General features: G+C 37.9%; 2 protein-coding genes across 5 annotated transcripts in view; one reads left to right on the top strand and one right to left on the bottom strand.

Annotated features, from left to right (window-relative positions):
- Window positions 1-3,897, bottom strand: part of susd2 (sushi domain containing 2) — a 35,613-nt gene extending 31,716 nt beyond the window's left edge. For 3 of the 4 annotated variants that reach the window (XM_085295319.1, XM_085295320.1, XM_085295317.1), the window contains exons 1-3: window positions 3,526-3,897; window positions 3,182-3,380; window positions 2,705-2,853 (exon numbers count right to left, since the gene is read on the bottom strand). In XM_085295319.1, the coding sequence (XP_085151445.1) occupies window positions 2,705-2,853; window positions 3,182-3,380; window positions 3,526-3,592 (415 nt within the window). In that variant the 5' untranslated portion in view covers window positions 3,593-3,897. Of the gene's footprint in view, window positions 1-2,704; window positions 2,854-3,177; window positions 3,381-3,525 lie in introns of all 4 variants that reach the window. The other variant, XM_085295318.1, reaches the window with a different exon arrangement.
- Window positions 3,898-3,917: 20 nt separating this feature from the next.
- Window positions 3,918-6,887, top strand: LOC146563005 (retinol dehydrogenase 14). The gene is made up of 4 exons (XM_085295327.1): window positions 3,918-4,341; window positions 4,531-4,773; window positions 5,178-5,480; window positions 6,321-6,887. The coding sequence occupies exons 1-4, from the start codon at window positions 4,221-4,223 to the stop codon at window positions 6,578-6,580; spliced, it is 927 nt and encodes a 308-aa protein (XP_085151453.1). The 5' UTR covers window positions 3,918-4,220; the 3' UTR covers window positions 6,581-6,887.
- Window positions 6,888-15,463: the final 8,576 nt, after the last annotated feature.

Raw genomic sequence — 15,463 nt, forward strand, 5'->3', positions numbered from 1 at the left:
GTGTGTTAGCGCAGTTAGCTCGTTAACGTGTTGGCCGTCTAGCCCCACACACTGGGCGATCAGGGATAGCTCATTAACGGAGATTTGCCGTGTTGTGGCGTTAACTTCATTTCAATGACATTAACGCTGACAGCACTAGTGGGAACACAACGAATATGACTGCACATTTACGCCGACATCATCCTAGTGCTAGGAGAAGTGGAAGCAGACAAAAACAACAAGCATGCATGCTACAAACTTTACCCTAGACAGCCGTTAGCACATGATTCTCAAACAAGGTTGGTCTTGCTTCCCGTGAGCTAGCCAGTGAGCACAGCTGTTTATTGACATCTACAGAAGAACACTGCCGCTAGCTAACTGTTCAGTGCGGCAACCGCACAGCAGCAACAACAACAACAACACACAGGGCGCCCTCTGACCCCGGAAGGACAAACCGTCGCAGCGAGAGGCGTCACCCGTCACTATGGCAACATAAAGAAAACATAACTGTACAAACAGAACCCCGAACAGCCCTGACCCACTACATTATGCTGCTGAGAATATAGCCCAGGAGAAGCATATAGTATAGCTTTTATTTTGGAAAGAGCCATTTCTCTGTAATAAACTCTCTTTTCCAAAGATGAGTGATTCCTGAATCAGATACAGGGCTTGCAAAATCGCTAGCCCGACATCCCGGAGCTAGCGATTTTTCCAGTCGGGCTACCAAAATCTATCTCTGCCCTGCCCGTTGGGCTATTGTAGGAAGGAAAAATATATGCCAATGATTTTGCATTCTTTCGGAAATGTAGCTGGGTAATTATGTCATTGGCATCGGCGAGCCATTGTCAATATGTGACATATTGAAATCGCGTTTGAATTTGCGCTTGTTTTTTCTTTCACTTTGCAATCGCGCTAACTGTGTATAGAGAGCGACAGTACTGATCTGTGAGTGATGATAATTTGCGCACCAATTCCTCTGACATCGTCTTATCAATCGTTAGCTTACTATGCAAACATGACAAGTGAAATCTCCCGCAGCTTAAACATGTGAGAGGTTGATCGCGCAGAGAATCGCTGAGCGTTATGTGTGTGTGTGTGTGTGTGTGTGTGTGTGTGTGTGTGTGTGTGTGTGTGTGTGTGTGTGTGTGTGTGTGTGTGTGTAAAAGCAGCAGGACATATATTTTAGTTCTGCTGAGCCAAATAAGACAGGTCAGGGTGAAGAAGTGACAGCCAAAGAAAAGCTTACCACAAAACGGAAAAGTTATGACAAATCAGACTATAAGGCAAAAAGAAAGTGCAGCTTTATGGTTTCATGGACAAAATAATTTCTGTGGCTGCGATATGATGAGCTATATAACCGGGGCTGCACATAAGTGGTCCGCAGGTGCGCATTCGCTGTCAAAAAAAAAAAAAAAAAAAAGACGCGCACAAGATATGAAGTTGCAACGCGTGTTTGCATACATAAGATTTTCTGGAGGAGGACAGACTCTTTAAGTTTAGAACTCTTAAAGATGTCGAAGAAGCAAGCTCCTTTAAGCAATTACTTTGGTCTTCCTCCACCTCCAAACAAATGTCAGAAGGAGTCCGAACCACAAAAGAAGCACGTATTCTCGGAAAAGTGGTTGCAGGAGGTGAGCTGGCTTCAAACAAATGATGAACGCACAGAGATGTGGTGTGGAATGTGCCGTGAAAATCCCACTCTAGCGGACAAAAACAGTGCTTTTTATATGGACGCAAACGCGCGTTGCAACTTCTTATCTGGTGCGCGTCTTTTATTTTGACAGCGAATGCGCACATGCGGACCACTTATGTGCACCCGTGTAAATAACATAATGTTCTGCCGGATGTGTTGTTGGTTTTCTCTCGATTTCTGAGTCGACAAGCGCCTTTGTTACTGGGACCAGTCATTTTAAGAAAGGCCCCCATTAGAACCCATGAGAAATGCAAGAAATGCATTATTGCTCAGTCTGCAATATCTTTCCCAGAACAAACACCAATTGCAATAACATACTAAAAATAAACCTGAAAAATCTGTTTAGAACAGCGTACTATGTTGCAAAGAGTGAACTACCACTGGCAAAATTTAGCAGTCTTTGCAAACTTCAAAAAGCAAATGGCCTAGATCTTGGTTCCACTTGTCTCTTACCCGTGACTTCAGTGGAAATTTCAAATTCAGGATCTGACACAGACTGATTCATGTCCTACACAGTTCTTACAAGTTCATAGAAATTTCTGTTCAATTAGAACCAAGTATTTGAGTTGATGATTGTAATTTTTGTACAATGTTGTAATTTGTTTTTCAACATTTTTTGATTAATGTTTTGTTTCCTTTACAATATTATACTTTAATATATAATATTGTAAAGGAAACAAAACATCAATCAAAAAATTGCTCTCTTTTTTATTCGGGCTACTTACATTTATTTTGGGCTACCAAAAACTGAAGAGTCCCTGCCCGAAGGGCTACCAGGGATTTTGAAATTTTGAGAGCCCTGAGATATATTTATTTTTTTAATTACTTTTGTTTCAGCAACATTAAATTTAAAAACTGTACTTTTGAGTTAAAATATATATATATAATTTTAATAAATGACAAATTAAAAAGGCATGAACATTTTTTTGTATCGAAAAAATATCGAACCGTGACACCAAAGTACCGAACCGAACCGTGAATTTTGTGTATCGTTGCACCCCTAATAAACAGCTTTATATTTCAGCAGCTTACCTGAGAAATACTGTGCAGATCTGTCAAACTTAATACCATCTGTTGAGACATCAAATGGTATCCAACCTGTCTCATACAATAGAGGAGAAATACAGTATGCACGGCCCTCAGCATCAATAAATCCATCACGTAAAATTTCACCTTTAAACCTGAAAAAAAAAAAGAACACAATTTATTAGTAACAAGAACTGTGTGATTCAGATGGAAAACACAAATATAGAGAGACTAGTGAAATCTGACTACAAACCTTAGCTTCTGTTCATGCTTAGTGTATAAACATAAACGCCAAACCTTTCACCTTCACAGTTTAGTAAGCTATGTTAACATCTTAGACCACCTTTCAGCACAGGTAAAGCACTTTCCGCCCCACATTTCCCATCAGTTTGCTGAGATCTGGCTAATTACCCACAATGCCATCTAAATCCTAGTAAAATATCTCTGACCTTAAAATTACACTCTTATACTACAAAAACACACCTGCAGAGAAGCTGCCCATGGGGATGAAGGTCCAATCCGAGGATCCTGAGCGCTTTTCCGCCCAGCATGGAGCTGGAATAAGGGATCACCTGGAAACAGGACTGATTGTAGTCTGCACAGCAGCTCATCAAAGACATACAGGTATCATGGCAGGAGCACTTCTCCAGTACATCTCCACAGCGTCCCCTGCACGTTTGACCTAATGAATAGTAACAAAAAATATTTGCACTTCATACCTCAAAATATATATCGACTTTATATTACAACAGCACAGCCGCATTCCATTACAGGGTGCGCATAATTTCTGATTATCTGTCTAATGAAAAACTTTGAAAATGACTTACCAGCTGTGTTATATGAGAAAACAATAAGAAGCCCAATGAGACAAAATATCTTAAAGTTTCCCCTCATCTTTAGCTTGGACAACAAAATAACGTTCACGCTCCTGCCTGTGTTACACCATCTTTGGCTGAAAGTCTGCCAAAGGTCATTTGAGGTAGCAAACAAAATTAAGTATTCGACTTTAGTAACAGTTCTAAATCACGAGGTACTGATTAACAGACGCTAAGGTCTGACGTTTTTATTTATTTTTCCTACAGGAAACCAACAAAATGTATATATTCTTTCCAAAACTCGCACTGTCACGTATTTAATTTCATTTTCAGCTATTTAAAGTTACAACTTTAACCGTTAACTCGTGCTTGGTTCACTCCACTAACATATGGGTTTATCCACGCATAAACTCGCGAGATTTTAGGGCGAGCGGTTCGCGCATGCGCACACCTCGCATCTTCCTGCAAATGACTCGAAATGGGCAGCATTGGATTGTTGTATTGAATTAAGCTATATTTGTGTCTGAAATTCGCCCTGCTTCATCTACTGTCTCCTACGTTTACCGCGACAACGAACCCAAATGTCGGAATAACGGGGGGAAATGCGACTTTGCGCTCAGTCATCTAGCTAACAAGCTAACCAGCTAGCAGCATCATCAGCTGGTTGTATTAAAGACGTCAGTGTCGGTGAGACTGCTCGCTGGGAAATGTATGTTTTCTACACAATTCTCGCATCTTTAGTTTTTTTCTTCATTCTGAAATGGATGAAAAAGAGGAGATATTTCACCGACCTGAAAAGACTTGATGGTAAAACAGTTCTTATAACAGGTAAATGTGTGGGGCAGCACACACCTTTAGTAAGCTTTGTTGTTGATGCAGTGTTAGTGGGGTTTAAGTTTTTAATAGAAGTCAAAATACTAAATAATATTACAATAAAACTTAGATTATTCCAAGCAGGGTTACAGTAATAGATTTCACATAAGCACTAATATATAAATGTCCTATCATTTTTCCTAGGTGGTAATTCAGGTATAGGTAAGGAGACCGCTGTTGCCTTGGCACTGAGAGGCGCCCGTGTCGTCATCGCTTGCAGAGACCCGGACAAGGCCGAGACGGCCGTCAGAGAGATCAAGTTAAAGAGTCACAGTCTGAACGTCCTTCACATGGAGCTGGATCTGGCCAACCTGCGCTCAGTGAGGGAATTCTGTAAGAACTTTCTCCAGAAAGAGAAGAGGCTTGATATCCTGATCAATAATGCAGGTGAGTGTGTCAACCACATTTAGGTCTCTTGATCTATGAAACAATATCAAAAGCAATATATAGAATAGGAACTATTTCCTTTTAATAAATCACATTTGATTGGAGTTGATTAGCTTACACTATTTAGGTTTGTTTTTCCATGTCGGATCCAAAACAAGCAAGCTGCTGATGTTGTGCAGAATCCTGCATAGAAAAGTTTGCAGTGACAGCAGAAGCTTATTGAGACTGTAGACTGATAGTTTTACTTTAAAACTACAGATGCTTCCCAGCACACATTGTGATAAACATCTGTGTTGTAGCTACACTGTATGGAACAAAAAAAAAAAAAAGCAGGATTTTATAGTCACCTGTTTCCTGCCTCACCATCTCATTGTTTTTTGATCTCTTTCTTTCTCTTTGTGCAGGCATGCCCAGCATCCTTGACTGGACGGATGATGGCTTCAGCATGTGTTTTGGCGTCAACCACTTGGGGCACTTCCTTCTAGCCAACCTGCTTCTTCCTCGCCTGAAGGAGTGTGCCCCCAGCCGGGTGGTGACCCTCACATGCTCCACTTACAAATACCAGAAATTGGACTTCCAGGACCTCAATTACAACTTGCTTCCCTTCTTCACCTACTGCCGCAGCAAGCTGGCTAATATCTACTTCAGTCAGGAACTGGCTCGCATCACTGACGGGAAAGGAGTGACTTCATATGCTGTGCACCCTGGTAAAAACCTTTTATCAACAGTTCTCTTTAATTAGTTTTTATTATGTCTTCTTTCTATAATTTGCCTTGAGGTAGAATGGTTAAAAATTATAAAGAGATTTTGTTTTACCCTTCCATCTTTATCCTTCAAGAGGTACATTTTCCTAACAGAGCTTGCAGTTTTACTGTAAAAAAAAACAAAACAAAAAAACCCCTCTCCCCTTCCTTTTTATACAATATTTGGGAAGTCTCTTCTGGTTTTGAAAAGTGAGACCAATGTTGGATGTAGTTAAATCTGCATTGTTTCTCATAGCCAGCAGGGGGCGACTCCTGGTTGCAAAAAGAAGTGCTTAGTCTTTGAGAAAAAACTTTTCACCTTTCTTGATCTATGACTTGAACAACCTGTTGAGGTTTCAAGTGCAAGTTTCACAACTTACTGAATGAAACATGCAGTTGATTTTTTTTAAATTATGGTGTCTTTAGAGTCAGAGAAGGCAATAAAGCAGGGTTTCCTTTGGGATAACCGTTTGGGTCTGCCGTGTTATTAATGAATCACGTTTGACATGAGCATAATCCATGGTTTTTCAGTCAGATCCACCTTTGCTCACGAAACCATTTAGAGAGAATAGCAGTATAGGAGATTATGATTTTTCGTTTTATTTAATTACCTGGATGAGGAAAAAAATGGTACCAAGCATGACAGCTGAAATTAACAGTACCAAACTCTTCCACCGCATCTTGACTGTTTGATCCATTGTAGCGATGTACAGAGGCAAAAATACAAACTTGTGTCATTCAACTATTTAAAGACCTAAAAAGTTAATAATTATCCTCATATCTTGGATTTTTATGTTACTCCAGGTTTTGTGCAAAGCAGCTGGACATGCCACTACTCTTTCCTGTTCCGGATGCTGATGCAGGTGATCATGTGGATGTTTTTTGTGCCGTGTGAGATTGGAGCTCAGACTGTCATCTACTGTGCCGTGTCAGATGAAGCTGCCAAACACAGCGGGGGGTACTTCGTCGACTGCCGACCTGCAGTGCTCCGTCCTTTTGCAAAAGATGCAGGTGTGGCCAAAAAGCTGTGGGAGGCCAGTGAGAGACTGGTGAAGCTGGCTTAACTGAGGAATCTGAAGGCACTTTTGAAATGACCCCACCCCTTCTTGTCCTTTTTCTATATTATTTATGCATATTTTGTTATGTTTTCGTGAACATTTTGCTTTGTAAATTCTCTTTTATGTACTTGTGTATTTCAAGTAAAATACTTTATTTTACAAACACAAATTTTTTTGGAAGACTTACTCTGCCTTATTTCTCTTGCATTTGTACATGAATATTCATTTAATGAATCAGTGACTTCATGGTTTAAACACTTGATTTATAGCATAATTTATGTGGTGATTGTTCAAACAGGACGGGTTATATTTTGGTAAAGCAACCACAATAGTATTAGATATCTATCTGTATTAAAGGCTCTTCATAGGGAGTGTTACGGTTTTTAAATTGTTAATGAATCAACTTGCACCCTGGGCTGTTAAGAAGATGTGGTGTCAGTTTTCCTCCAGGGAAGCTAATTTGAGTACTCTCAACTTTGCTGAATGGAGCTCCAGACCATAAAAACACAAACACTGTAAATCAAACAAAGAGATAAGTAGCGAGTCGATTGAAAAGGATATTTCAAATATAAGAAGCAAGTGGTGACAACACTGGAGAAAGACGGATGAAGAATGGTGTTTTACTGCTGTGGAACAAGAACAAGCTTGTGCACGCATATAAAGCAGTCTGACCACCTAAACAATATCAAGGCTGATTTACTAACGCTCATTTCTTTCTTATATTTAATTAGCAAAAACTCATCTGAATTTGTGTGGACATCATTTCTCTGTGTTTATATCCACCAGGTAAACCAAAGCTAACACTTCCCTTACAGATTGTCTTAGGGGTAAATTCACCATCAGTTTGTTAACATTTAGTTTTTTCATTTCTTGTTTCTTGGTAAAATGTACTTTAAGTTATTTTTTGTTTAGAAGTAGTTTTTTATCCATACATGCACTGCATATGAGAAGCTTGGAAGCACTTAGGCCTTAAAACGTTTGGTTGGTTTTTAAAAAGCAAAGAATGCCTATATTGGATCATATATTACCAGGCAATAAATACAGTGAGAAGTTAGTGTATGTTAAATTCACTTTTAAAAAAAGGTAATGAGGGGAGCACATAGAAAATCATCCAATTTATACAATTGGGAAAGAAATTAGTAACACAAACCAAAAGGAAATACATGAGGAGTCTGTTGTTTATTAAGATGCTGCATACAGCAAAGATCAGGATATTAAAGCTGTCAGTACAAAAACTAAAACCAAACATTTTATCAAAATGAATTTGAAATTCACTTTACATTCATTATTTTCATCACAGGTATCTGTGCTGTGACAAAGCAGGTTTTCCACATTTGTTCAATTCATCAGGTCTGAGTTCACAATAAACCTAAAAGCCAAAGTCTGATGGGAACATTGCACAGGTTTTCAGCCTCATCTGGTTCTGTCAAAAGTACTAATAAAAGCAAAGGACAGTGTTTTCGATCAATAATGAATTTCCAAATATCATTTAAGAGAAACACTGTCAGCGCAACAATAAGTAAACACGTTGACTGTGGCAGCCTTCACTAACAGTGAAGTGATTAGCAGATGATCTCACAAAGTGATTGTGAGCGCTGGTCTTATGTCTTATGTCACACACAGGTGTCGCCAATGCGTGTAGACACCACGGCTCCGCCCCAAGGTGGAAAAACAGGTGACAATGAATTCACACAGGCATGTGGTCCTAAACTTTGGATCAACTGTAAAACTGCCTGTTTCAGTTTTTTTTTTAAATGCTCAAATGTTTTGTCTCACTCCCATTTCTTCTTGTTGTAAGTTGAAGCTCTACTTGAAGCCTTGTTTAGATCCAACTATGTAAAATAAGATTTTTGCCACTTTTCAAGTGGTCTTAAACTTTTGATTGGGACTGTAAATTATTACATATTGTCTGGATGTTGTCTTCAGTTTGACCAGTTTATCAGTCCTGTCTCCTGATATTATGAATCTTAGTAAGAGTTTTACTGGAATAATAAATATTATATAAAAAATTCTGGCAACTGGGGAAAAAACTGTCCCATGTGTGAAAAGAAATCTTGAAAGGATTTTCCAGGAAGGAACTTTACACTGAAAGAAATTCTTTGCTGGGAGACAAAGCATCATGTGAGACAGAAAAGCGAGAGAATTAAATGGTCGTGTGTAGTAGTTGTTCTTTGTGGACGATTATGTCATTATATATTACAGTAACATATTAAAATATTAATGTATTAATATAGGATTGTTTGCCCTTTTTAAAACTGCTGTGCCATGAATAACATGAATAACGCTATATTTGAATCTCGATCCTTGGTGTACAGAGGTAGGTCGGAGCAGCCTAAACTCAAACCAGAATTTAAACAACGACGCATATTCATGTTGGTTCAGCTAAATGTTTTTTCTGAAGCATCAGAGGAAGTTTGGTGGAGTATTCAACATCTGTGACACAGATATTGTCCACCGCTTAGGGAAACAAGTTGATGGCAGAAACAGAAACATCATTATTCTAGTCACACAGAGGCGAATTAAAGAAGAATTGTGGAGGCACACCAAAGACTCTTCAACCTGTAAGCAAGAAGGCATCAGCTTCGCGGAGATGTTGCCGCAGGAGGACATACAAGATCGACAGCGCCTATGGCCTCTGGTGGAGGAAGCAAGACGTGCGGGTAAACGAGCCTACTTTCGTGGTCCACATGCCTTCATTGATGGACGCAAAGTTGAGGAAAGACAGGAGAACTAAAAATGACAAAAACTGAGATAGTGGAAACTTGTTCGCGGTCTGAGGAGCTCAGCATTTAGTACTTTTTTTTTCTTTTTCTCACGTGGTGAGTGATATTCTGTCTATAGTTCATGTTGAATGTTAACATTTGTTTTGGTTCTTTAAATGTTAGGGGTTTAAGAGAATCTGTTAAAAGAAAAGCCTTATTTTTGTACTGCAAAGGTAAAAAATCAAACTGTATTTTTCTACAAGAGACTCATTCATCTGATAGTGATGTATCTTTTTGGTCAAACCAATGGGGTAGCAAAATCCTGTTTAGCCATGGCTCAACGAGGTCGGGGGGTGTAGCAATTTTATTCAATAACTTTCCCGGGGATCTTGTAATACAACGGACTGACTTGAATGGTCATTGGTTGATTGCTGTAATGAGAGTTGAAAGTTTGTTTTTCATTTTAGTCAACGTTTATGGATATAACAATGAAAGTCAGAATAAAATTATGTTAGAAGATATAACTTCAAATATTTTTGAACTTAAAGGTCGATACCCTACAGAATACATTTTAATGGGTGGTGATTGGAATATGACTCCTGATGAATGGACTGATAGATGGCCCTCAAGGACAGGTAGACCACAAAAAAATAACCTAATTATAGAATTTTTGATAAATAACAACTTGACAGATATTTGGAGAATAAGAAATCCAGAAATTAAGAGCTTTTCCTGGTTTAAACCAAATGGAGCTTGTAAATCTAGAATAGACTATTGGCTAGGAAGTGACATCATTCTTAGCCACACTGTAAAAGTTGTAATGTCAAATGCACCTCTATCTGATCATTGCTTTATTGAACTGTGCTTAGAATCGGAAATTAGACAATCAAATAAAAGAACTTATTGGAAGTTCAATGCCAAACTTTTACAAAATGAAGACTACTACAACATAGTCAAAAAAATTATAAAAGATATTATGGCTGATCATCTAATTGTAGGATATATCAATAAATGGGAATTCATTAAATTCAAATTAGAGAATTTAGTATTCAATTCAGTAAAAACATAAGTCAAAAGCAAAGAGAATATGAATGTAAATTATTCCAAGAAATTACTTATTGCTGTAGTAAAGATGATCTAAATACCCAAGAAAGGAGTAAACTTATGGAGTTGCAAACTAAATTAGATCAGCTCTACCTAAATAAAGCAGAAGGAGCTTTTGTGCGTTCACGGGCCAAGTGGATTGAGGAGGGGGAAAGAAATTCTTCATATTTTTTTAATTTAGAAAAGAGCAGACAGAAAAGAAATTTTATATCTTCTCTGTTAATTGATGGCATTGAATGTGACGACCCTAAAATTTTGGAGAATGAAACTTATACATTCTATTCCAATTTATACTCCTCACAGTTCTCCCAAGCAGATTGTGATGTCTTTTTTGATCAAATAGATAATCTGATCCCTAAAATTGATGAATCATTTAAGGAATTATGTGAATCTGACTTCAGAATTGAAGAGTTAGATGCATCTGTTAAGAAAATGGCACTTAATAAATCCCCTGGTCCAGATGGGCTTACAGTTAATTTCTTCCAATTTTTTTGGGAAGACTTACGGGAAATTTTATTCAAAGCTATACTGGCCAGTATTGAAAAGGGAGAATTGATGTCTAGCATGAAACAAGGATTAATTACATTAATTCCTAAACCAAACAAAGATAAACGACAATTGGATAACTTAAGGCCCATAACTTTATTAAATACAGATTATAAAATTTTCTCTAGCTCAGTTGCAACAAGGCTCAAACAAGGGGTTTCAAGTATAATTAGTGAGACACAATCAGGGTTTTTGAAAGACAGGAACATTCATAATAATATCAGATTGGTTTTAGACTTACTGGACTACAATGATCTGATTAGTGATGACAGTTTTATTCTTTTCTTGGACTTTTATAAAGCTTTCGATTCAGTAGAACATCCTTTTATTTTAGAAACACTAACTCGATTTGGATTTGGGGATAAATTTAGGAAGATGATAGATATACTGTATAATGATATAAATAGCTCTGTGTCATTAGGCTATGGCACTGGTAAAAGATTTAGCGTCAAAAGAGGAATTAGGCAAGGGTGTGGAAGCTCTCCGTTGTTGTTCATAATGGTTGTGGAGCTGCTCGCAATTCTAATTAAAAACAGCAGCGTTGCCGGAATTGAGATTATGGATAATTCTTTAATAATTAGTCAACTTGCGGATGACACTACTCTTTTCTTAAAAAATGAACATCAGATTCCCCTGGTAAAACAAATAATCACTACATTCTCAAAAGCTTCAGGCTTAAAGTTAAATTTAAATAAATGTGAATTATTGGCATTAAAGGAGTGTAATTCACAATTACTGTACGATATAAAGGTGAAGAAGGAGGTAAAATATTTGGGCATCACAATTTCAAAAGATCACAAAGTCTTAGAAAAAGTAAATATTTTAGATAATGTTGACAAATGTAAGACAATCCTAAATAAGTGGTTACAAAGAGACATCACAATTTTTGGAAGAATATTATTAACCAAAATGGATAGTTTATCTAGATTTATATATCCAGCTTACTCTCTATCAATATCGAATAAAGTTATTAAAACAATTAATAGCTTGAATTTTAATTTTATTTGGAGGAATAAGTGCCATTATATATCTAAAGATGATTTGGTTAAACCATACATTGAAGGCGGTGGAAACGCAATTGATTTTGATATAATGAATGGTGTTTTGAAACTTAAATGGTTAAAATCCTTCCTAAATAATCCACACTCCATTTGGTTTTTTATACCAAGTAAGGTCTTTAACACACTGGGGGTAGAGCAGGGCGATATGGCCAAAAATATTTATCACGATATATATTTGAAAATTTGCAATAACGATATAACCGACGATATAATTGATGCGAGACAAAATACAACTCCACAACATTACTAGCGCAAAAAGACAACCTTCCATTTATTTTCACTTAAGAGGCTGGTTTTTATGTACATTAAAGCTTTATAAAAATGTAACAGTGCAAATGCAAATTCCTTGCTGAAAGTTTAACCAAAAGGCATTTCCAGTAGAAATGGGCTGACATATCCTGAGCATAACCATGTATAATATCCACTGAAGTTAAAAAGAGGTGCTTTGCAACATTAAACTGCAGTGTGCAGTACGTATTTTTCGGACCATAAGGTGCACAGGATTATAAGGCACATTAAGCGAAACAAAGCAGTCAGATAAATCAAACTTTATTAAACTCATTCTTCTTGCTTCCTCCACTTCTGTACCATTGTTTCATTAATGTTGAATTCTCTGGCAGCTGCTCTATTCCCATGTTGTTGCAGTATATTAATGACTAACCTCGTATTGTGGATGGATTATCTCAGTTGTTCTCCTGACTGAAGTTTGGTCCGTTTACAGCATCCTGCCATGCGATTGCATTTGTCTCTAACCATGAAGAACCTTCACGTTAACTTTTATAAGTGGAAAAGTGTTAGTGTTCGTCCTCCAGCTTCACTGTTTATGTTATGCTAACATAGCTGTGTCGCTAGCGATCACGTAGCACATCATTATATACCAGCTAGCCCAACTTCAGTAACCCTACAAACGTCACTGCTGTTTAGTTTCCTGTCTTCATTTATGTTGGAAGTGATAGCAGAGCTGTACGTTTGATTTTTTTCAGAAATCTCTCAGTCAGAACATGCAATATCATGCTTAGGTAACTAGCGAAACTAGCGAGCTAACTTCCGCTAGCTTCCTGCTAACTTCTAACTCCATTAAATGTAATAACTTTTGTTTTCATGGATGCCTGGAAGTTAAACTTTATAGTTACACCTGGTAAAGCAGCAATGCTGATCGTTTTATTAAAGATGAAAGAATTTAGACAGTTTTTAACTCTAAGTGACGCTGCAGTGTTGTTTGACCTGAAGAATACGGAGTTTAGGACCCAGATTACTCCCAGATTTAAGAGCATCTTAGTCCGACAAATACGACAATAACAACGGCCGCTTGCATGTTCTGCAAAAAATGTGCTTTGTTGTGTATCTGACGGACAAACACCAAACCAGTTCCACATCACGGAAGTTGCACCATTTTTACAAACCAATTCTGGTTCATCTGTTTCACTCAACAATCGGCCATGTGCGTATGAAAACAAAGGCACTGCGCATGCGCGTTTTACTCCCATTCTATCGCGATATTTCATTTTCCTATCGTTGCCTAACATTATACCGGTATTACCGTGAACGGTATAATATGGCCCAGCCCTAACTGGGGGGTATCGACTTTCTCCTAAAGTGTGACTTTGAAATTACTAAGCTACCTGCTAAACTCTCTGAATTCCATAAACAGGTCCTTCTTTATTGGAAAATGTTGTTTAAACATAATTTCACTCCACATAATAGCCCAATTTGGAACAATAGATATATACTGATGAACAGAAAATCTATTTTTATTCAAGATTGGTTAATAAAAAGGTGTTTGGGCAATTGCCCATTTTGTAGATGAGGAAGGACATGTTCTAGGACATCAAGATTTTTGCCAAAAGTTTAATATCCAATTTTCTAAAAGTAAATTTAATCGGGTTATAAAATCCATTCCATTGTCACTTAAAAACATAGTTGTAAATGATATAATATTTTCTGACATCTCCCCCAAGTTAAGGCAATTATATATAGATGGTATTCGATTTTGTGATGTTAAATGCAACAATAAGTTTCTTAGATCTTCATTAAGGAGTCTTTATTCTCCAAATTTACTTAGACGTAATTACATATTAAAAGATTTCCAAAGGGAAGAAATTGAAAAAATAAGAACTGATTATATCACCTTCCCTATCCCTCCTAAAGGGAAAGAAGTCCAATTTAAAATCTTGAATAAAATTTACCCGACAAATAGACTCCTTAATAGGGATGGGTATCGTTTAGGTTTTATCCGATACCGGTGCCAAATCGGTACTTTTGAAACGGTGCCGGTGCTCAAACGGTGCTCAAACCGGTGCTTAAAGAATGGAGAACACAAAATTGGTCCAAAAACCTCTCATGTTCAGCTGGTTTTTTGTAAAAAGATAACAATGTTAGCCTTTTCTGCAGCTATGGGGCATATATGGCATCACTCTTGGCTGGAAGCAGTGCTTAATCAATGGAAAAAACACAAACTTTATCCAAAACCTCTCATGTTTAGCTGTTTTCCACTTTTTCTTTGGTCATTTTAGCCTTTTTGGCCAGGGTGAAGGGAGTATCTGCCATCAAACAAGAAGACAGCCGCATGTAGCTATGATGATGTTTGCTAGTTCACCTTACATGCATTAATGTAATAACGTGGTTAGCCTACTCAACGTAAATTACACACGAACAACATTAAGCTACTCACGCAGAGAAGAACGGCTGCTGCTGCATCATCATCCGTCATCATTTCTGCTACACTGGCAGGGCTAGGGGCCAGGACTCTACTCTTCGGGGTTTTTGGGGGATATTGCTAACTCCGGGTCAGATAACAGGCAACCCACGCACAGTAGATGCGCTCGGTGTGAGGTCTCGCAGGCTATCATACGGCGCATTTCTGGGCTTTTAAAAAAAACGCTATGCGTCGCCAGGTGTTTCATCGGATTTGAGGTGTTACCTCCTTTGACAGTATCACAGTATCAGCTTAAAGCACTTGTTGCAGGCTGCTGAGTTTGCATATTTTGCTGTGAAGTACAGCCGGACTTTTGACCGCTTCGCCTTGGACATTTTAATCTGTAGCTCTGCTCTAAAAGAACGCACGTACCTGGACCCGCCTACTATCCTCGGAAACGTAAAATGATTGGCTAGAAGTGCACAGCTCAGGAAAAAAAAAGCACCGAAATAAAGCACCGAAATGTGCGCTGCTTTTCGGTCTGGTTACTACCGTTTATGTCAGAACCGGTGCCATCATGGCACCGGACACCGGTACCCATCCCTACTCCTTAATGATAGATTCAAAATAGAAACGGGTAATTGTGTATTTTGTGAAACAGAAGAGGATGATTTGGACCATCTATTCTTTTTGTGCAATTTTATACAAATATTTTGGTTGGATTTTCATACCTGGCTTTATTCCAGTGGGATTCAAATTACCCCATTTAGATTAAATATGATAATGTTTGGAGTGTTTTTGAAAGAAAAGAAAGCTAATTATGGTGTTAATGTGTTATTAA

The sequence above is a fragment of the Mchenga conophoros genome, linkage group LG12 (genome assembly GCF_057382185.1).
Source record: "Mchenga conophoros isolate Kocher_MC1m ecotype Shallow Benthic linkage group LG12, M_conophoros_male_GT1.1, whole genome shotgun sequence".
NCBI lineage: Eukaryota > Metazoa > Chordata > Actinopteri > Cichliformes > Cichlidae > Mchenga > Mchenga conophoros.